Source organism: Ambystoma mexicanum, chromosome 6q (genome assembly GCF_040938575.1).
Source record: "Ambystoma mexicanum isolate Mex_15411 chromosome 6q, UKY_AmexF1_1, whole genome shotgun sequence".
Lineage (NCBI taxonomy): Eukaryota > Metazoa > Chordata > Amphibia > Caudata > Ambystomatidae > Ambystoma > Ambystoma mexicanum.
The window spans coordinates 819,329,926-819,352,295 of NC_090937.1; the positions used below are offsets into that span (position 1 = coordinate 819,329,926).

General features: G+C 45.9%; 1 protein-coding gene across 13 annotated transcripts in view; it reads left to right on the forward strand.

The window, feature by feature from the left end:
* RAPGEF2 (Rap guanine nucleotide exchange factor 2) overlaps nucleotides 1-22,370 on the forward strand; it is a 1,671,940-nt gene that overhangs the window by 1,182,465 nt on the left and 467,105 nt on the right. Inside the window, exon 1 of one of the 13 annotated variants that reach the window (XM_069631356.1) lies at nucleotides 3,398-3,598. The exons of 10 other annotated variants lie outside the window; for them this stretch is intronic. In XM_069631356.1, the coding sequence (XP_069487457.1) occupies nucleotides 3,545-3,598 (54 nt within the window). In that variant the 5' untranslated portion in view covers nucleotides 3,398-3,544. Of the gene's footprint in view, nucleotides 1-3,397; nucleotides 3,599-3,685; nucleotides 4,497-22,370 lie in introns of those variants that run through there. 2 more of the 13 variants (XM_069631355.1, XM_069631357.1) reach the window with 2 other exon arrangements.

Here is a 22,370-nt window from a genome sequence, read left to right on the forward strand (position 1 = left end):
AGAATCGAGAGGTGGATGCTGGCTCTCCTCGAGTACGGGGTCACCCTGGTGTATCGGCCGGGGGCCAATAATGCGGCGGACTATCTCTCCAGACATCCGGGAGTGCGTGGGGGAGATGAGTATGACACCTGTGCGGAGGAGGCCGATGATCACGTCCGAATGGTGATGGAGGCGGCCACGCCGAACACAATGCCCCTGTCAGAACTGGAGGCGGCAGCTGCCGAGGACGAGTGCTTCCGGATCCTAAAGCACTCCATGCAACAGGGCTCCTGGAAGTCTGTCCTGGAAGCGTTGGCGGGGCGGACCCAGGAGGCCAAGACAGGACTTGAGCAACTATGGAAGGTCACGGAGGAATTGTCCTTCTCAGCGTCGGGCCTGCTGCTCCGAGGTGACCGGATAGTGGTCCCCCAGTCCAAGGTGAAGGACGTGATCACCTTGGCCTACCATGTACACCAGGGCGCCGCAAAGGCCAAGGCCAGGCTGCGGCTGAAGGTCTGGTTCCCCGAGCTGGAGCGGAGAGTGGATGACTTTGTGGCGGCCTGTGTATGGTGCCAGACGGCGTCTCCTGTGCAGCGAGAGCTGGCCATCGAAGCAATGCCCCGAGGCACGCGACCCTGGGAGGTCGTCCATGCAGACTTTGGGTCAACGTCCATAGGTACCCATTTCCATTGTGATCGGCGACAAATATTCACAGTATCCGGAGGTGGAGTTTGTTGAGTCAATGGCCTTCGAGCATGTGGTTGTGGCCGTGGAGAAAGTGTTTGCGGCCCATGGGTTCCCCCACACCCTGTGCTCGGACAACGGATCACCATTTCAGAGTGAGCGGTTCTCCGAACTCATGGAGAGCTGCGGGGTCCAGCATAGGAAGGTGTCTCCGTTGTGGCCCAGGGCAAATGGAGATTCTGAAAGACTGATGCGGACGCTGAACAAGACATTCAGGATCGCCCAGGGACAAGGACAGCCACTCCAACGAGCCCTATACCAGTTCCTGCGGGTGTACCGCACCACCCCACATGCATCCACGGGGCTGGCTCCAACTGAGGCCCTGTTCAAGCGCTGCCCCAGGGCTCTACTACCCGAGGTCGGGGAGAAGGAGCCCGGGGTGATTGGCAATCAACAGGTCGAGGTAGACCGGCGGGTGAGGATTGAACAGGAGAACCTGCGCAGGGGTCTCCACCACCAGCGGCTCGAGCCGGGGGACGAAGTCCTCATCCGTAATCGACATCCCCATGGAAAGCTCTCGCTCCCCTATGAGCCGGAGCCATTGGATGTTGTGGCTGTAAAGGGGTCCATGGTGACGGCCTCTGTGCCGTCACCCGGAATGTCAGCTTCTTCAAGAAACTGGGTGATCCAAGAACTGAACCGCCACGGGAGCTGGACTTAGTGGAAATACCGGAAGATGGAGGAATTTCCTCCAGCACACCTGGGTCCCCTGTCTGGGGGACGTCTGCCGAAGGACTTCCCGTGCCGGAGGTAAGCTGGAGGTACCCCCAGAGGACTGGGCGAGGGAAACCCGCTTACCTCAGTGATTATGTGCTGGGACAGTTGGTTGGTCAACCTGAGTGAAGGGATCCAGGTGGCTGACATTAAAGGGGTGTTAGGCAAGTGTGGCGTGAAATGTATTAGTTAATTCGTTAGTGGTTTGCAGTGTATATTAAAAGCATTTGTGTGTCCTCCCGAAAAAGGAGGAGTGTGGCGCTGCCCCGTGACGGGACGCGCACGCGGCAGCGTGATGTTGCACGCCGCCGCATGCTGTATAAATAAACGGGGCGTTCCCGGCCACGGAACAGCGACGGGGAAGCCCGAACTGTAAGGACGTGTGTCGTGTGTGGTCCTTACAGGGTGGGGGCTTACGGGACCGCATGGAGGCCAGGACACACCCCCAACACTAACTAACCACACATGCGCTCACCTTCTCTCGCATGTGCTCACCTTCTCTCGCACGCGTGTACCTTCTCTCGCACACATTCTCACGCAGGCGCTCGCATGCTTGCCCTCGTGTGCACCTTCCTTCGTGCATGGACATGTTCGCTTGTGCGTAGGTTCACTCGCATGCGAGCACCTCCACTCGCACGTTCTCGCACACACGTTCTCGCGCACGTTCACGGACACACGTTCTTGTGCGCACTTTCTCGCATGCAAGGGCTTCCTCACGCATGTGCTTTTTCGCAAGCGCGCTCGATATCGCACGCATATTTTAGATGTGCACGTTATCAAGCACATGTTCACACTTTCAGACACACATGCACGTTCTCAGACACACGCCCCTGTTCTTAGCCATACATTATTTCACACACACACACTCTTTAAAACATGCTCTCGCCACACGCGCGCATGCTCTCGCCAGACAGGCGCATGCTTTCGCATGCTCTCGCCGCACACGCGCATGCTCTCGCCACACACGCGCATGCTCGTGCCACACGCGCGCCTGCTCTCACATGCACACAAAAAGTCTCACACAAACTCTCTTACACACTATCTCTCATACACACACACACACACACACACACACACACACACACACACACACACACACACACTCTCTCTCTCTCTCTCTCTGTCTCTCTCTCTCTCTCTCTCTCTCTCTCTCTCTCTCTCTCTCTCACTCACTCACTCTCCAAGTGAGTAACTAAGGTGGTTGAAGAGGCAGTGCACCCACCGAAGACGTGGCCCACATCTGGCTGTTCCTAGAAATGTGAGTTAGCACTATGGTCTGCAAGACTGCCCTGTGCACGTCCATGTATGATGGATAGAAACTGCAGGTTTTATTTTGGTATGGTAAAACAGGGGATTGGGTTTTCGGTCCTTGCCTGGCTAGCAGAGTTAGTCTTGTGATTTTTAAGGGTTGTGGGTGTCTGCGATAAAAAAAAGACATTATGGAGAGCGTTTTCACCGAATATAACGCATCTGTGTGTTGCGAACCAACAACATTTGGGTATACCGTCTACTAATGTTCGTTGCAAGTATTTGCTGCTTGGCTTCAACAAGGGGTTTCCATGTGGCACAGGTAGGGTTCTCCGATCCCTTCCTCCCCACCCCCCTCGCATCACCTCGCCGAACTATCGCTTGCTGCTGTGAGCTGTCACATCACAGTCCCCCACTCGGTTTCTACAGCTGTGTTACTTGGAGCCGGCCCTCTGCGGATTGTGTCCCCTCGAGACCCGGTCACCTGTGGAAGCCTACAGACGGTTAGTTCCGTATATAGCGTGTTATATAAGTCAGCACGCCAGCCATCCGTCCATAACCTAGGCAGGACCCTGCTTTATCAGAATTGTCCGTTTCTACCTTAACGAGTGAAAGAGTTAAGTGCGTGAGGGGGCGAGCCTCTCGGAGCCGGCTCCGTGGGCTGAATATTTCAGTGTACCGGGAGGGTAGGGGCTGGGAAAGGAGGCACCGGTGAGCATTCGCTGGGGCTGCATCGGGCTTTTCGAGCGGTACCGACGCCCTGCAAAGGAAGCAGCAATGCTGTTCGCCGCTGTTGAGGACCACATCTTTATATTTTATTTTACTATGTGGAACGGAAAGCTTGCGCGCTAGCCAGGAAATGGCCTTCCTTGTGCGTTGCTATGCCAACTGCCTGCAGCCAAGGTCTTCCAAAGTAAGCACGATAATGTCATTATTTTAGGGTTTTCGTTCTGCAGTTATATTTGAGGGAGGGCGTGTGTATGTCTGTGTGTGTGCGTGCGCTCGTCCCAGCAGTAGCTGCCTGCATCCATGCTGGTCTGGGGTGCGAGAGGGGTGCTGGTATCATTAAACGGCTATCAGCGTCTAGCGGCTGAGATTAATTGTGCAGACTCTGTAGTCGAGTGGAGCCGAGATCACTGGTCACCTCTTTGCCAGCATCGTTGTCAGCCGGGAGGAGGGAGGACCATGTTTGGTGTTCTGCCCGGGGCTGGGGGTGCCGCTGCTCATTGTGACTGACAGAGGGAGGACGGGGGAGAATGCAGCTGCACGTGAAGCTGGAGTATTAACAATGCTCGGCTGGAGGCTGCTGCCGCTGCTGCTGCCTGTGCCCTGACTAATCTGCCAGCACTGAGAGGAAAGCAGTGTGCGGTCAGCCATTTTAGCTGAGCCTCTCTCTCTCTCTCTCTCTCTCTGCCGCCGCCGCCGCCTCCTTCTCCTCCCCACCCGTCGGCGATGCTGTCGTCCTCCTGGAGGAATGCTGGCTGCACGGGGCTCCATCGCTCCTTCCTGCACCCGGAGATGCCCAGGCTCCCACCCTGCTGACCATGGAGAAGGACGCCCTTGTTTGGATTGCGCTTTTCCTTTGCCAGTGTGAGCTTTTCCCCGAGCGTGCCCAGCAGCCGGAAGGCTCCAGGCTGCCGACGGCTCCATTCTTCCTTTCTTTCTTTTATTTGCCACCATGCGATGGACTCGACGTTCGTAAAGGAGCGGTTTGACATGTGTAATTTCAGCCCAGTGCATGTTCCTTCAGCATGAAACCCCTTGCGTTTCCTACAAACCATGGACCGCTGGGCCAGCAGGAGAAGCACTCCGTGAGTATTACAATGTTAACGCTGTATATGCCTCCTGGCAAAGAAGCACCGCCGCCTGCTGCTTTCCGGCGAATCTGTTCAGATGGGTGCATAGCACGGTGTAGGATGCTATTTCTCAATGGGAATGGCGAATCGCTGTCTAGTCTAACCCATAGGGATGTCAGTGCTCACCGCTCTGCCGGGGGAGTTCATGTTGGCTTTCATGTTGTTGGAAGGAGACCGCCGCTATTATTTAAGTAATCTTTTCTAATTATTATATTTGCGAATGATTTGCAGGGATTGGCTTGGCCAGCATGCTTTTATAACTGTAGTAGAGAGCGCTGTCGTTGATGGCCTGTTTTTGTTAGTGAGAGTAGCTCTCTGTGTTAGAGGGGATGGTTTGATAGTTTATTTGGGGAGTGCGTCTGTGCAGAATACTTTGTGTATTCTATGGGCGGTTTACATAGTCCTGTGGGTCTGAAATGCCACTGTTTACGTCCGTGTGTGGGTGTTGGTGGGAGGCCTCCTTGTGGTAGTCAGTGTGTTTGGAAAAAGAAACTTGGCACAATCTCGTGTGTGTTAATGTTTGGGCACTCTGTATAATTCTGCTTGTCAGAGGGTTTCTTAGGGGGGCACTCTTTGCACGACCCCGCTTTTTTGACATTTCTGCTCGTCTTGTGTTTAGGGTCAGGGTGGAAGTGCGAGAGCCTGTCAATTATGCCGTGTGACACACGCCTTTGGGCTACTGCCTGTACTCCCACGCCTTTGGGCTACTGCCTGTACTCCACGTGGGGGTCTCAGGTCATCTTTACTTGAGCTGCTTCAAATGCAACCTCACTATGTCAGATTGCAATTATTTAGGGGAAACAAACGCCATGATTACGGCTGCCTTGTAATCAGTCCGACGAGTCAGCAACACCTTTGTCACACCATAATCCGCTGGCAGCCTCGGATTGTTGATCGTGGCAAATGTGTGTTGTAAGCAGAGCGGCTAAACCCTTTCACACTAGGCGTAATCCAGAAATTGTGTGTATGTCGTGGTATTTTAAAATGTGTACTAGTGAGAGCTGGCATGTAGTCAGTCTTTCCGTTCTCTGGAGTCAGTGTGACCACATCCTGTCTGCTGAGGCGGCATGCTGTTGCGATGGTCAGGCCAGACGCCTAGCAGTGAGTGCCCGGCTCCCACCCAAAAGAGCCCTGCCTGTGATTCATTCTGAGGTCGGCATTGCTCTTCATGTTAGGCTTTATTGAGTGGTGGGCAAAGCTGGACCTTGTGGTGTTGCACGTGCAATATTCGTTGGCTCATCAACATGTTACCCACCTTTGTGCAGTCATGTCAGTAAACAGTCATGCTCATCTGAAGTTAGATGATTACTTTTTTAAATCGGTCTCAGTATGTGGAAGGTTCATTTCTGGTGTGCCATGCTGTAAGGAACCGGTGTCAAATCTGTAGAAATACGCTGGTTGGAGTTCTTTCCCTTTAATGAAATGTAGTGTGGTTTTTGGCTCACAGTAGTTTCATGCCTCAGTCTGACAACTGTGGAATGCGCACATTTAGAAGCAACTCCATGGTGCAATGTTGGCCCATATTAAAATGCATTTTGATGGGGCAGTGTTTCCTTAGTACCTTGCTTCACCCACGCAAGTGTGTGTGTGTGTGTGTGTGTGTGTGTGGGCGTGCACACACACCACGATTGCTGTTAGGACCATTTCTGAATCTGATGCTTGAGTCGGTTGTTTGGCCATTGCACATATACAAAATAGATCCTTGCATCTTGGAGAGTAACTTAACCATGACAGTATGGACGATAAAGAGCATTCATGGGGTACGATGTTTTTGTTTGTTTAAACAATGCCATCTTCTCCTCTGAAAGGGCGGCCCTTCACCAAAATGCCTAGAAGGGGGAAGATGCACAGTACTTTGTGTAAAGGCGCCCTATCTCCATGATCAGCCTGTGCTTCTAGCCATACACATGCCCAGGTTGAAAAGACTTCCAGCCCACTTTTCTGATGCCATTCGCAGAATGTACCCCTGGCCAGCCTTTCGCCTACATATGAACAGACTGAAACGCTATGTGCTTGCTCAAAGGCATTTCTTATCAACATGTTGTGCAATGTTATGTATCACTCAATTCTGAAGGGAGCAAACCTATTTCACCTGCCCTTTCCGGCATTTACCACTCATTCAGCTTAGAGCAATTAGTTGGCTGTGCAGCCAATGGGCACGTGCTCTGATACACAAGTGACCCCTGTGCCCCCTCATTCATGGTGGAATTATTTGGGTCTATTCCGCTCAGTGTGAATCGAAGAGGATACAGAGTTCACTGAGATGCCAGGGGTCTGCCAGCCAAGCAGTGCCATCTTGTGGCATGCCATCTTGTCCCGTCCCTTCATATGCTTTGAACATCTAGGAAGTGTGTTTGCTCACCTAGGTAGGGGCAAGTGTGTCATTCAGATGTATAATCCATCTTTTTTCATCTATAAATCCACTGTTTAAATGGGTTGTGCTATAGTTTGAAAAGCACATGCTTTGTAAGGAAAGGACACTTTTTTGGAAACCTTTTCGTTATATCAAGTTCAGTGGCCTGCCATATGTTTTGTAGCATACGAACACCTTGCTATTTTGCGCGTTAATGGTTGCTTATTGACTTTGGATATCATCTGTATTTGATTTGGGGGGTAATGGGGTTGCAGGGTTAACATTGTAGATTTTTGTCCAACTAGATGAGCTAAATACTTTCAGGACCAGTTGCCCTCAAAATCGAGATTCTCCCACGGTATTAGAAACAAACGCATTAGAGCTGAACAGATGCCATGGCTGGTTTTGTAAACCCAAATGTATTTTTCTTCTTTTGTTTCTTAGATGTTTAAGCCTGGCTTTCCAGAGGCCATGCCATAACTTTTGATTACTAGTAAACAGATTGTTTACTTTGGCTCATAACATTGAATAAACCCTGCTGCGGTCATATTCTTAAAATAGTTGCCCGTTCCCCTGTGGGATTGGGCTGTAATTTAGACCGGTCTCAGTAATTTTGGAAGGGTGACTGTGCGACATTGTGCACTGTTGCAAGAGATAGAAATGCAATGTCATCCATGCCACCTCATTTTTGTAAAACATTCACCTGATTGGAACGCACCCTTCATGCTTCTGTGCTATTCGGAGGATAACTTGGGCAGCACATAACTAACTCATCGTGGGCCCCTAATGTGGCTAGGTGGATTTTGCGAAGTTAATTTGGCAGTGCTTTGTTGGGTTCCTGAGAAAATAAATGGTGCAACGAAAAACCACTTGGACAAACTAGGGCACAGCATGAGGCAAACAAACTTTGCTTCTAATTTTACTTAGTTCAAGAACTACTTCTTCAAAGTTAATCATTCAATTTATGTGAATATTATTCATAATAAAAAACTTTTAAACAAAAACATTTATTCTCAATTACCGTGATTTTATGATTTGTTCAAAAGCATATAGCAAAATTAAAACTTTCTTAATAGCACTTATGTTGTACTTTTTGCACATTTGTAATTTCACAATACAGATCTTGTTCACATATTATCATATGTTTCAAACTGTATCATTAGATGAAATCCAATAATCTTGATAGGTTTTCCAGTGTGATCTCCTATCTTTAAACTACGCGTTTCGGGCTTAATATGCCCATCTTCAGGTTTTAGAAAATTGGATTGGCTTGATATTATCTGTAAAACATAAATATTTTGTCTTAATTATTTAACTTAAACTTCTGGTTAATAAAGAATATTACTAACGTGGCTCAATTCAAATGAACTAACCTGAGAGTCAGTTTCCCATTTAAAGAAAGGCTTGCTGCCAATATGGGTGAAATTCAATAAAAATGCTGTGGAATAAGGACAAAACAAAGTCTATTGTCACTAATCAATAACCTTTTGCAAAGGTGAGCGGTGATGTAATTAGTTAGTAATATTCTTTATTAGTACCCGGCGAGAGTCAAGCAGAATGCAACGCACATTCTGATTGGCTCTCGCCGGGTCTTACCCGGCCGAGAATCCTTCGATTCTCGGCAGTGATTCCAGCGGCCTTGTCCTCGGCGGGGGGTGTGGCAGCCCCTCAGCCAATAAGGAGGCTCGAAGCGGGCCATCCCCGCTCCGAGCCTCCCCACGGCTGAGAGGCTGCCTTCTCCCCCAGCTGGGGACTCGGGTAAGTTTATTTTATTTTTTCCCTTCCCTCCCCCCTTCCCCTCCCTCCCCCCTTCCCCTCCCTCCCGCCTTCCCAACCCCACTTACCTTCTGCTTGGGAGCGGCCGAGCTGGGAACACTTGTGTTCCCAGCGCATCCGCTCCCGAATGCCACCATGGAAAGAGAAAACGGACTCCCGTTTTCCCTTTCCCGGCAGCCATTTTCTTGGTCGTTTTTTTTTTTCTGTCCCGAAACGCCACAGCTTTTCGGGACAGAAAAAAATGCTTTTAGTGCCCCGGTCACGCATATATTGCGGGCCGGGGTACTAATAGCAATATGACTCTCGCGGCGCTCGGGCCAATAACTATGTGCCCCGGGGCATTACCTGAGTCGGTAATGCCCCCGCCGCTCGGGTCATATTGCTTAATTAACCAGAAGTTTAAGTTAAATAATTGAGACAAAATATTTATGTTTTACAGATAATATCAAGCCAATCCAATTTTCTAAAACCTGAAGAAAGGCTCATTAAGCCCGAAACACGTAGTTTGAAGATAGGAGATCACACTGGAAAACCTATCAAGATTATTGGATTTAATCTAATGATACAGTTTGAAACATATGATAATAATATGTGAATAACATCTATATTGTGAAATTACAAATGTGCAAAAGTACAACATAAGTGCTATTAAGAAAGTTTTGATTTTGCTATATTCTTTTGAACAAATCATAAAATCACGGTAATTGTGAAAAAGTGTTTTTGTAAAAAAGTTATTTATTATGAATAATATTCGCATAAATTGAATGATTAACTTTGAAGAAGTCTTTCTTGAGCTTAGTAAAATTAGAATCAAAGTTTGTTTGCCCCATGCTGTGCCCTAGTTTGTCCAACGTGGTTTTTCGTTGCACCATTTATTTTCTTATTTGTTCAGTAGAGGTAGCACTCTACTAACTGGGAGCACCTTGAACTTACACCTGACAATTACTGAAGCAATATATTACTATAGTGAACTGGTTAATATTGAGTGCGCCTCTACATATCCAGGCTCTTTGTTGGGTTCCTCTCTAATGTCCAGAACACATATTGTGAACCTTATTTTCAATTGTGGGACTTTAGTATCCATCAGCAGACCTTTGTTTTGGTCAACGTCTTGTCCCCCAGCGAGTTGAAATGCCTAGCTTGTTCTGCTATCCGTGATGACTGATGAAGGCTGTTTGAGAAATCCAGAATCCAGTTCTCTCTCTCTAGCTGATTAAAATCATCCCAGAGATGGGTCTCTGATGGACAAACCGGGTAGTCTGAGAAGTGTAGTTGTGATGTTCTCGAACACAATGCCCTGCACTCTAACGAATCATGCTGGGCAAGCATCATCTTTTAATCATCCTCCCCCTGTCTTAAACTGTTCTATCTTGCCAGTGGCCCACATTAGCATACACTTGGACTCCAGGGTCCTGAGTTAGCGGGAGACCCCACACACAGTCCCTTTCTTTCTGAAGGAGTGTTTGTTAATCCAGTACCCATCTTTTGAAGCAACGTCACACTGTCCTGATCACCTATGCCAAGCTAGTGGGTTTCAAATGTATTGAAATTATTTTTGTATTGAGCTTTAACGTAGCACATACCACTAAGCAAAAATATTAGTATACCCGCTCCACCATAGATCAATGTAAATGCATTTAGAGCCCTGCTCACATAGTCTTATTATTGCATGGGGCTCTGTTTCTAGATGTTTTGTCTCATGCACAGATGTGTTTTTTCCACAGAAGAGTGTTGTGTGCCCACGGTGCTAGGATACATAAGTCAGGGGTGGTATGTGCGTTGGCTGTTGTTTCATGTGCGACGGGAAGGATCGTTGGCATGCCGTGTGCAGGCAACATCGCTGGTATGTGTCTAGTGAGGGAGTGTAGTGGATTCCAGGTCTTAGTGGGAAGTTAGTGAAGATCCCAGTAGCTGGTTTGGAGCAGTATCCGGCGCGTCTATGGCAGATTGCATGGCTGGTCCTCAGGCTAGCTTGGAGTGTTACAAACATTACATGTTCTTACTCAAATGCAACAGTTACATTCATACAATTAAAATCAAAGCAAAAACTATGTACAATCCATCCAATAATTATTTTAAAAAAAAATGAAAACTGATAATTTATTATTTCCTAGCCTCATACTTTAAGATCAAACTGTTGACTACTTAAAAGTTTTAATTAATAGGATGCATATTTTACAGGCCACTATTAAATCATTTAGTGCCCAGGTAAGTTTATATAGGCCAACCTGGATATCAAAATGTTGTCTCCCTATAACATAGGGTTCAATCATTTTCTTCTAATGTCACAGTATTATGGACCGAAGCTGGTCAAATGGATAAGTTTCTTCTTCCGATGGATAAAAGGACAGTGTCGCTCAAAGAAGTGCAAATGGCGCCACTTTCCAGTAACATCATTCATATGCAGAAATATAAACCTAAATCTGTTCATGAGAAAGTGATTAGAGATTGATAAAATACCATAGTAGGCAAGGCATAAAATAAGCAGTTTCGCATAGCAATTTGCTACGCAATTCTGTATGTTTGCTAATGAAATTGACACTTGTGTAGCACAGTTAGCTATTTAATTCACCATGTACCACGAAAGCACAGCTCACCCTGTATTCCTTTCAGGGCTCTATCCACCCTCTTTTTTCTGGAAACCAAACAAGATAACGGTCTGGGATCTGAAGCAAAACCAAGCGAGCATAAGAGGGAGTTGCCCTCAAGACAGTGGCAGAGATAATTCCACTGATTGCAGTGGGGGAGAAGCACCCACTGGCCACCAGGGAAGGGTTTGGGACACTGTCCATCGCAATCAGCGGGGAAGCGGAAACAACTGGTGATGAAAGAAGGGTCTGAGACTCCAGCAAAGAGACATTAAAGAAAGTTACCACAGCAATATATATATTTATCAAACTGAAAGCTCTGACTACAAGGGACACCAGGAGAAGGGAGTCATTCTCCTAGTAATAAAACGGAAGCAAAGAGACGCCAGGGGAAGGGAATTCCCCCTGCCTTTGGTGTATCCAGAGCAGACAAAGAGAAGGAAGGCATTTGCTTGGTCCTGAGATCAAAGTCAAACTGGTGACTCCAGGGGAAGGGAGGCTTTCCCCCTGGTCTTTTCTTTGGGACAGTATATCACGATATACCAGGGGAAGGGAGTCATACCTATTGGTTATTTTAGGACTTGCACAGAATCACACCAGAAGGGAGTCATTCTCCTGGAGAGAAAATTTATTTATTTATTTATTCAGATTTATAGAGCGCACGTCAGCCCGGAGGCATCGTGGCGCTTGTTACAGACAATATCTTAGTTACATAGGATACAGTAATTACATAAAATACAGAATTTACAGTGGATATGTATACATTAGCAATGCAGTATATTTACATGGATTCCTGAGAGTTTCACGGATATTTCGCAAGGAATGAGGTTTTCAGTTTCCTGCGAAAAGTGGGGAGTGCGTTTTCCGCTCTAATGTCAGCAGGGAGAGCGTTCCAGGTCTTGGCTGCAATGTAGGGGAAACTTAGACCTCCGGCTTTGGCTCTTTTGATGCGTGGGATGCAGATTAGGTTGGAGTATTGCGTCCTGGTGGGACGGGAGGAGGAGGGTTTGAGGATGGTTTCTGATAGATAGGACGGGGCGGAGAGAGAGAGGCATTTGTGAGTGAGGGTGAGGATTTTGAGAGTGATCCGTTCTTTGACCGGGAGCCATTGGGCTGAGTGCCTGGCCTGGGTGATATGCTCTCTTCTTGGGATACTAAGAGCGGCCCGGAGAGCATTGTTCTGGGTGATTTGTAGTCTGTTTATGTTTTTGGCTGATGTGCCTGCTAGGAGTGCATTGCAGTAGTCCAGTTTGGCTCCAATGGTTGCCCTTGCTATAGTGAGGCAATTTGGTTTAGAGAGGTAGGGCTTGATGGCGTTTATGAGTTTGGTGGTGTGTGCGGATGCGGATGTGATTGCGCTGACTTGTCTAGTCATGGATAGTGAGGAGTCAAGGTATACTCCCAGAGTCTTTACGGCTGTGGAAACAGGGATGATGGAGTTGTCAATGGAGAAGTTGGCGTACAGTTTGTCAAGTTTGTCTAGGGTGTTCTGTTGACCTAATATCATGATTTCCGTTTTGTCACCATTGAGGCAGAGGCCATTGACAGCCATCCAGGCCTTGATGACGGAGTAGATTGTGTGGAGTGCCTTGGCGTCTTTGTTGTATGATCCTGAAAGGGGTAGAAGTACTTGTGTGTCGTCCGCGTAGTTTGTGTATGTGATGCCGTAAGAGTCAAGTTTGTCAAAGAGGGGCTTGGTGAACAAGTTGTAGAGTGTGGTTGCAGTGCAAGATCCTTGAGGGACCCCGCAGTGGATTGTCGTGGGAGTGGCGTTGGCGATGTCTGAGAAGACTTTCATGGCTCTCCCCTCGAGGAAGGAAGTGATCCAAAGGGCTGCTTCTTTGGAGAAGTTGGCTGAGTGTGTGAGGTGTGAAGTGAGAGTCTTGTGATCAACCAGATCAAACGCGGCTGAGAGATCTAAAAGGAGCAAAAGAGCAGGCTTGCCTTTGTCCATGATTTGGGTGATCTGATTCTTCAGATCTACCAGGGCTGTTTCCGTGCCATGTCCTTTCCGGAAGCCTGATTGCCTAGTCCCGAGGATGGAATGGGTTTCCAGAAAGTGTTGGATTTGGCAGTGTGCAGCTTTGTCCAGTAGTTTCAGCAGAAATGGCACCGTGGTTATGGGTCTGTAGTTGTTTGGTTGTAAGGGGTCGAGAGTGGGTTTTTTTAAGAGGCCAGACCCAGGCCTCTTTGAGGTTGGCTGGGATGATGCCTGTTTTAAAAGACGTGTTGATGAATGCCGTGAAGAGCGGCGCAAAGCAGTCTGCGCAGTCTTTGACGAGTTTTGGTGGGCAAATGTCTCCTTTACAGGGGGAGGGTTTGAGATTTTTTAGTAGGTTAATAACTTCTGATTCAGTGACGTCTCTGAAGGAGAAGACGGGTATGGTGGGCTTGGGCGAGGTGGGTGTGGTGCTGGTGGGTTTAGTTTCAGTCTGTTGGGGAAGTGCTTTGCAGTGGTCTTTGATTTTTTTTTGGAGAAGGTCAATTTTGTGTAGCATGGCAGTTTGAATGCTGGTACACCAAGCTTCGTCTTTGATTATTTCGTCCGGTGTATTAGGGGGGGAGATAAGCTCATTAAAGATGGCGAAGATCTCTTTGGAGTGTGATTTGCCATTGGAGATAGGCGTGTTGAAAGCGTTGGCTTTGGCATTGGTGATAGCTATCTTGTATTGGTGGGAGATTGAATTGAATTTGTTCTTAGTATTGGTGCAGGGGTGCGATTGCCAGTTTTTTAGTGCTGCTCTTTTGTGGGATCGCATTGAGTGCAGTTCTTCAGTAAACCATGAGTTGGTGTGTAGGGATTTCTTCTCTTTTTTCCATACAAGTGGTGCTATTTCATTGATAGCTTTGGTGATGACATCTTTGTAGATGTCTGCTAGGATATTGGGGTCATTAGCGAATGGGGGAGCTAACTCAGGGGTATTGAGGTATGGGCGCAGGTTCTCCTCTGAGTTTTTTAGAGCTTCTGATTTGTGCAGCGCTGGCTGGGGTCAGAATTTTGTGGTTTTTGGTGATGGGAATAGAGAACTCGATGCAGTTGTGGTCAGTCCAGGGCAGTGAGGAGTTAGAGGTGACAGTGGTGAGGCAGTTGTGGTCTGCAATCCAGTCAAGAATGCGGCCTTTGATGTGAGTAGGACTTTCAACTTTTTGGGTGAAGCCCAAGTCATTGAGTTCCTTGGTGAGAGTGGCTGCAGGTTTGTCCTTTGGATCGTTGAATCCAAGATTGATGTCTCCTAATAGTAGGGTTTTGGTGGAGCTTTTAATATTATTGCTGAGGAGGTGAATGATGTGAAGTCTGCAAATTAGGGGAAGGGAATCATTCCCCCTGGTGTTTGTTTAAAGGAACATTTTGGTAAAGTAATAATCCAGAAATGGGAGAGAGGAGCAACTCTCCCAAAAGAAGGAACTTTGTATTAGTTTACTCTTTAGGTTTATAGTGTGAGGTATGGAAGTAGGTTGTGAGACAGGACGGTGGTTTATTCTTTGACGGACATCCTGACAGACCCTTTAAGTATTAGCTTTGAGGCAGGGAAATCACTCTTAGAAGTTAGGCATAGCGAGGACTTATTTTGTAAAATCTATAACAGTCTATAACCAAAAACATGCCACTTTTCTATCAATCTTCTCCTTACACACCCTTCTGTTATGTTTGTTACTGTTCCTTGATAGGCGAAGCACAATGTGTTTCTTGTGCAGTGTCTTATGCCACAATAAAGCCGCCTTACTGGACTGAGGGGAGGGAGGAAATCTTTCAGTTTGCAAGCCAACAACGGGAACACCAGTGTGGCCAAAGATCAGGACTGATGGGCCCCTTAGCCAGTCAGCCTGCCAGACAACTAGCCAAAGTGGATACTATGGGCTTGAAACTGAAGTTAATGTGTTCTAAAAACAGACACACAGACAAGACACGTGGAGATCTTAAAAGCTTTTCATACAAGAATTCAGAAGCGGTTCTATGTCAGAAAGGGTGAATTTGCCAATTTTCCAACACCCTAAAAAATGAGCAACATTCTCCATTTGGTTACTGTCTAGGTTGCAATTTTTGGACAGAAGTCTGCTTTCAACATATACTAGATGACGCAGAGTGATGGCTAATTCTGAGATTTAAAGTATGAGACGTTTCTTTGGTTATTCTCTGATTTGCGATGGTATCTAGTATTAAATCGATCCAAAAATATGATACATTTTTATGTGCATTTTTCTTCATTTGTTGATTCACAAAAAAATGAGACTCTGAGGCTTCAGATGATTGGCAGGCTGACATAGGTTTCGCATCACACGCAATTCTCAAGGCCATAGATGTCAATCACAAATTGGTATGTAAAATAGTAGATTACACGTATTTATAGCATTCTGATCTGAACATTTACACGTTGATGAATGAATTCAGTTTTATCAGAAGCACAAGTGATTTTCCAAATGTCATAAACCAAGAGTTTGCCATCTTAGTAACATAACATACAAATGAACATTTTTGTGTGCATCAAACAATATATGATAATGCACATCATAAAAAGAATCCATGTAAATTTTAGCTGTGTTGGGTTCACGCACTAGCTGACAATCAATTGTCACAGCTCCACCCAATGGTCTTGTTCGGTGGTATTATCCACACAATGGGGAAAGGGTACGGGGTACGGACGTACAAGTAATTAAAGTTACTCGCTGTAGTGCTAGAGTACTGATAGTCCTTAGTCCCCTTTCCTCCATACGCGCCACCGACCCACCTTGTCTGGGGCCGCGCCCCTGCACGCTATGCTAAATTTAAAGGGGCAGCTAATTTGTTGCTGTCAAAAGTTCGAGTACCATCCCCATGTTGGGGGTCTACCAGAAGGATAGAGGAAAGGGGACCAAGGACTATGAGTACTCTAGTTGTTGCAGTGAGAGTAACTTTAATTTGTTGACCATAATAATATACCAATACTTTATTACCACATTTCATTTTTTAACGCTTTACTCAATTGTACAGAGTAGAATAACATGTCTTGGTCATAAATACTTAGCAGTAATCATTGCGCCTCAGAGACAACAACAATGCAGAATATTCTCCAAGCAATGAGTCCTCTCCCTCTGACGACTCCACAAGACACTCGCAAGGGCATGGACAAGACCAACAAGTACAATACTAATATTGCGGGGCAAAAGGGGAGAGGAACGTGTGGAGGAGAGAATCAAAACACACCTGTTGGTCAGTGAGAAGGGACCCCGTCGTAGGATCATTCTCCTTTGACACACATTCCATAATAGTTTTATTTACTCATTTCACCACTGCCTCATGAAGTCTGCAGATTTTTCAAACGTCCTTTTTTCTTAATTTGTTCTCCTTTTTTCACTTCCTTTCAGTGGCACTGATGGATGCAACTGATCTGTCCATGAGGATTCCGCAGCGCCTTATCCCTGTCATTGTCAACCTGCATTGCGCATACCTCACTAGTGCGTGATGAGTGATGCACCTGCCACGCCCTGTACCTGCCTCCCCCTGCGTGGTGAGTGCTGGAGTGACTGGCATTCACCAACCCTTCTAGGGTCGTTCTGCCATGGGCTCCCCCGCGAGACACGTGCAGTTAGTCTTGCCGGGCGTGCACAGGTCAGCGTGTGTTCTAGGTGAATAAATAACAGTCACTGCATAAGTGTGAACTGCTGCACCATGTTGTGCTCAATTGAGGGGGAACAAAATCTTCACCCTAGCACGTAGCCAAATGAGAAAAAGTACATCCAGACAATGGGGTAAAACAGAACTTTGCAGCACCATCCTCACCACGAGATTAATGAATTTAGCGTTTACAGAGTAAAATATCAGCCCACAGTTATTATTCTTTACTATGTTTTAGTTCAATTTGAACTTTTCCCAACTGTCTTTTAACAATACATGTATATTACAGATATTAAAAACGAATACAAGTACAATCATGATAAAATATCACACATACACATATACTAGTGTACTAAAACTATTGCAAACCATTTCATCACATAATATAAGGTTTCACTCAACAGTTCAGGTTTACACTGCCAACGCCCTACTATGTGAACCAATCAAATCCTGTCTCCAACTAGAGTTTGCCTCTTCTCTACTACACGCCGTAGACGATATAAGGCCATATGGACCGAAGTGAGTCTTGAATTTAGGCAATAGTGGCAAAAGTCAAGTTATGCACCAGGTGCCCCAACGTACACATGTAAACTGAGTGAAGCTCCACGCACTCAGCAAAAACTTTTTTCGCAGTCTCTTGGACATGACTCGGTCTGCATATATGACACAATCGTTCATTGCGTGCCAGTTTAAGTTGAGCTCCTCTCACAGCCAGCAAAGGTAATTGATTAGTTCGTAGTAGTAACACCAATCGTCTGACTGAATGAACGGGACATAAGCGTAGAAAAGTTGAGCACCCTTGATTTGGTGCGTCACAAACGTTACTGCCACATGGTTTAAGACCTGAAAGATGAACTTAATTATTGTTCCAGACCCAATTTTCAAGTTTCTTGTCAAAAAACAATTTGTTAGCAATAAAAACACCCTTCTAGTGCTAAATTGTGAGTCCACACAGCCCACCGTACGAGGGAAGCATAGAGCAGGTGTGTCCTCCTGCACCATCTCCTCATAAGTCTTGATAACTTCCATTGATTTATTGGGCCCATTGAAGCTATTCACCACTATTTTGATTTTAAAAATGAGTGGTAAAGTCGCGCAGTATTATTGTCTTATAGCTTTCTTGCATGCAATTACCATTTTTCTCTTTTCAACCACATCTGCTCAGGGCGCTGAAAACATGTTCTCATTATTCCATTTTCATATGACTTCTCCTTTCTCTCGTGCAGCTTACAGTATCATTTCTTTTTCCGGGGAATATAGGAAATTCACAGTGGACAGCTCACGACCTCTGCCAATTAGATGGTTTTGGTGCCAAAGACATGTGTGAGCTATCTCTAGAGCCAGAGTGGCTCCATGAATGAGGTACAATTACCCTGGTAGCACTGTATTTAGGAACTCCATGGGTTCCAGCTTTGCAATCTTCTGGGAATCCCAGAATATGGATGTTGTTTCTCCGATTAGATCTCTAGTCTGGAATTTGCCCCGTCCAAATCTAGGGACAATGCTCCATTTTCAACTCCAATTTAGATTGTTGTTCTTCACTCTTAACGTGTCACCCTTCCAGTTCAGTAATTCCGGAGTTTACACCAAATTATACCTTTTCAAGTCTAGTGATGTCATCTTTAAGTATCGCCATATCCTCTGTGAACTGGGGAACCATCTCTTGCGGCCTCACTGGGTATGCTGCCTGATTTTGGGCCGCCCCCATTCTTGCTTATCGTTTCTGGGAAGATGTTTTTGGGGGTGTTGTGTGTGCTGGAGTTGGGCATGGTGGAAAGAGTGGTCAAATGACCTTTCTGCAGCAGTGACAGATAGCTCGAGAGGGAGTGAGTCAGGAACTCAGCCAATCTGCCACTCAGACCAACCCCTGACTACGGAATCACTATACACTCATTTGTGAATGCCCATGGTTTTATTAATTCACCATTCTGCATAAGTAACTTAATCTTACAATATGTAAAATTTCTACCAAGCTATTTATTCAGGCTAGTGCACCAACCCACGTACAGATGAAAACTGATGGATTAATTTCTTGATGCAACGGCCTAAGTTTTGTTTGACACACAAAGATTTGCATTTGTATATTATGTCACTAATATGGGAAACGTAGTTCTTGACACTATCACAAAATTGCCACTGCTTCTGATAATATCAAATTCACGTTTTAACTTATGAATTTTCAAATGCAGATTTGAAAAATATCTATCAACTATATTTACGGATGGATTTGTGATTATATTTAGCCTTAAGAAAGCACCTGCAGCACGTAACACGTCACCCTAACGATCATGTCCAGTAACCTATAACGGTAACAATGTGCTATTTATATAGCGCTGGTTCACCCAGTCGCTTCTGTGAAGCAGCAAATGACGAAAAATGCGCAGTACAAAATATAACAGAATGCACAATGTCATACATTCTAATGCTGTTGAATTTTCTCCTCCGTCAAGCTGGGAATCTTAACGTTTTATTTAGGTAGTTTGCTTGTATATCAACAAAAATCTACACTCGCTTTAGTTCTCTATTGGCTTCATTTCTGGCTTTGGCCCTTGTCTAATGGGCAGCAGTCCCTCTAGAGTGATGGTAGATGCCATGGCTGTTGTGGAATACACACTGGGCCCCCTGGGAAGATATGGGCAGCTTTTTTATGTTATGTTAAATCTCCTTTTATAGTGTACCCAATCACTACCTTAGCGGTCCCAGAGACCCACCCCCCACATGTCTGGAAGTTGGTGTAGGGTGCCTAGCCTATCTGTGCACCATGGATTCTAGTGTAGCGACAGGCTGCAAAAGAACCAATGTTGATGTCTTCCCCTGTTGCTACCAACCACCATAGTGGCTTGGCCCAGCCAGATTCTGCCTCACAGGACAATGAATCATGATCTTTTACGCTGTTCTATTGAATCTTGCACAGCACAGCTTCTGCCATTTTCCTGTTTTTTTCTGGTTCTTCCCGGTCTTCAACAGCAGGTGCAGGGGATTTACATAGGATCAGAGGGGAGAGGCTCAAGGTTGCTTTGTTTCAGTGTTGTGTGCAGATGAGAAAAGATGGGGCTCTGTGGTGTTTGTTTTAGACATTGTGTGAGTTGTCTGGAGCAGGGAGTATTGTGCCCTCCCCCCAATTTAATTATGTACATAGTTTGAGTGGTTGTCTGTTGTGTTAAGGATAATGTAGATCATGTTGTTGACATATCTGTGGTGGGTTGGTGTAGTGTTTAGGGAAATGTGTGGACAGATGGCACGTCAGATGGTGTTTGTTCTATGGTGTTAAACTGTGCCTTTTCGGTGCTGGAGTGCTGTCAATATTCTCAGGGTGGGAGGTAGCATGATTTTAAGGTGCTTTCTGTTACTACACCTTGCTCAGCAGAGCTTCCACCAATAACTGGGAACAACCTTTCTCGTATTGGAAACATCAGATTTGGTCACATGTATTTGTTTATATCCTTGGAAAACGTTATTTCACCAGGCTTTCTAGCTTGTTCTGCTATGTTATGTGATGCCGTTCTAAGTCTTGTTACTTTATGAAATTGGCACATCTTCATGGCCCATAATTTGTAGTTGGTCACCCAGGGCCTTCCTTCTGACACCTCAAAGGCATAGCGACACTGCGGTTTAAATGGGATTATGAATGATGCAGTGCATCTGGACAGGCACCATGAACTAGCAGCTGGTAAAGCCCCAACAACCACAGCGTTAACATGCTGGCAAGTACCAATGAAGGTTTACATTTGTCCTTCAATCCTATCATGTTTTCAGGCAGTGCTAGTGGCCTTATGTGCTTTAAATGCCAGCAAACACTTGAACCCTGGTCGTCTGCTAGATATAAGATATGATCGTCATTCCTTTCAGTACATGATTTTTTAATGTATCCAATAATTCAGACATTACAAAAACATAACAGTATGTTAAACTGTATCAAAACAGCAGTAACAACAATTTAACCATACAGGAAAATGTAATCGTAAAATCTAAGCTCAATCCTAAAAACAATGCTAAAAGTGCATTGTGCTACAATCCAGTTATGTTATTCAATTCTCATACCTCTATCAAACAATTGGCATGAATAGTCCTTTACACAGGTATACCAAACTAATCCCAATAGTGTTTAGTGTGTCTATCTAAACCACAACTTTGCCCAGCATGTTTCGTTCTCTTAACATTGGCACATGTCCATAGAACTTCCTCAGGAGCTACTGTTTCTAACCCACCCTCACATGCACTCTGTTTTTCAAACCACACTTGCTGTGGTATTGACTATGCTGCTAGGAGCCTTACAATCTTGTGTGGTTTTCTTTCTACAACACTTCTAAATAAAAGGTTAGAATCACCCTCCATATTCCTTTAGCCCAGGAAGACAGTAGTCCTCAATAAGATGGTATAAACGGTGCTCTCTGGATCAGTCCAACAACTGATGCCTCGCACTGCGTTTCACGTATCCCTTATTTCACTGCAGGCGTAGTCAATAAACAGTCACACACCCGTAGTGCGTGTAGACTACTGTTCCGGATCTGTGCTGTGCGTTCGGTGCCTAAACCTGTCTCTGTTGGTGGTACTTCCTGTAATTTTAGTAGATCACTGCAAAACCGGGGCAAAACAATCGCACATACTTACTATCTCCTACGAATCACCTCAGTCAAATTCAACAATCGCAGCGGTACGAGTTACCCATAGTTAGTTACTACACCTATAAGACAAGACCTTCATTCTTGCTCATCCTCTCAGTGCTCGGGCTGTACCTCGCGGCTGCATACAATGGTGAAAATAGCCGCTGCCATTGTCCTTTAGTTGTTCTCGTCTCTTAGCAACATGTTGCATTCCCTCATCGCTTTCTACGTAGCTATGTGGCTACAAAGGACACCATCTTGACCTATTGTTTGTCATAGTGTAATTTTAATCACTGACCCCACTCAATTGTTTTTTAAATCATTTTTGACACCAGAATCGAAGACTTTCGACTATACGCAGGATATTGCTTGACCCATCGCAGGAACACTTCCATTTACAATTGTTAACAACTCTTTAACTTTCACTTCTGCTACTTCTCAGCTGGATACCTTACAGAAACCTTTGATTGAGCGCATCCACAGTGCCGCATTACTCTGTCAAAGGTATCCTATCTTTTGGACTACAAGTCCCAGAATGCACATTCAAGGTTTGTTTCCTACTTCGCCAGCTACAGGCACTTTTGGGATTCACATAAAAGGTTATGCCGCCTTAGCTTCCCTCGATTCACAGAGCCTCCATTTTTTACCCTCAGTGACAAGGTGTTAGCAGGTCCTCAATGGGGAGTCACTTGAGGGCTGGGTCCCAGCACCTGCCCCTCAACTACCTGTGTTTATGGAACTCACCCAGGGAGCAAACAATAGTTTAAACACTACCAGAAAAGTGTAGCTGATGTTTTTTGGTCCCTGGGACACGGCTTCCCTGCCACACTGTAGCCCTCTTTTGTACTCACAGGCTACAGTGTCTTGGCAGTCCGTCCTGCTTATGGCTTCCCAAGGTTCTCCTAGCTGCTGACT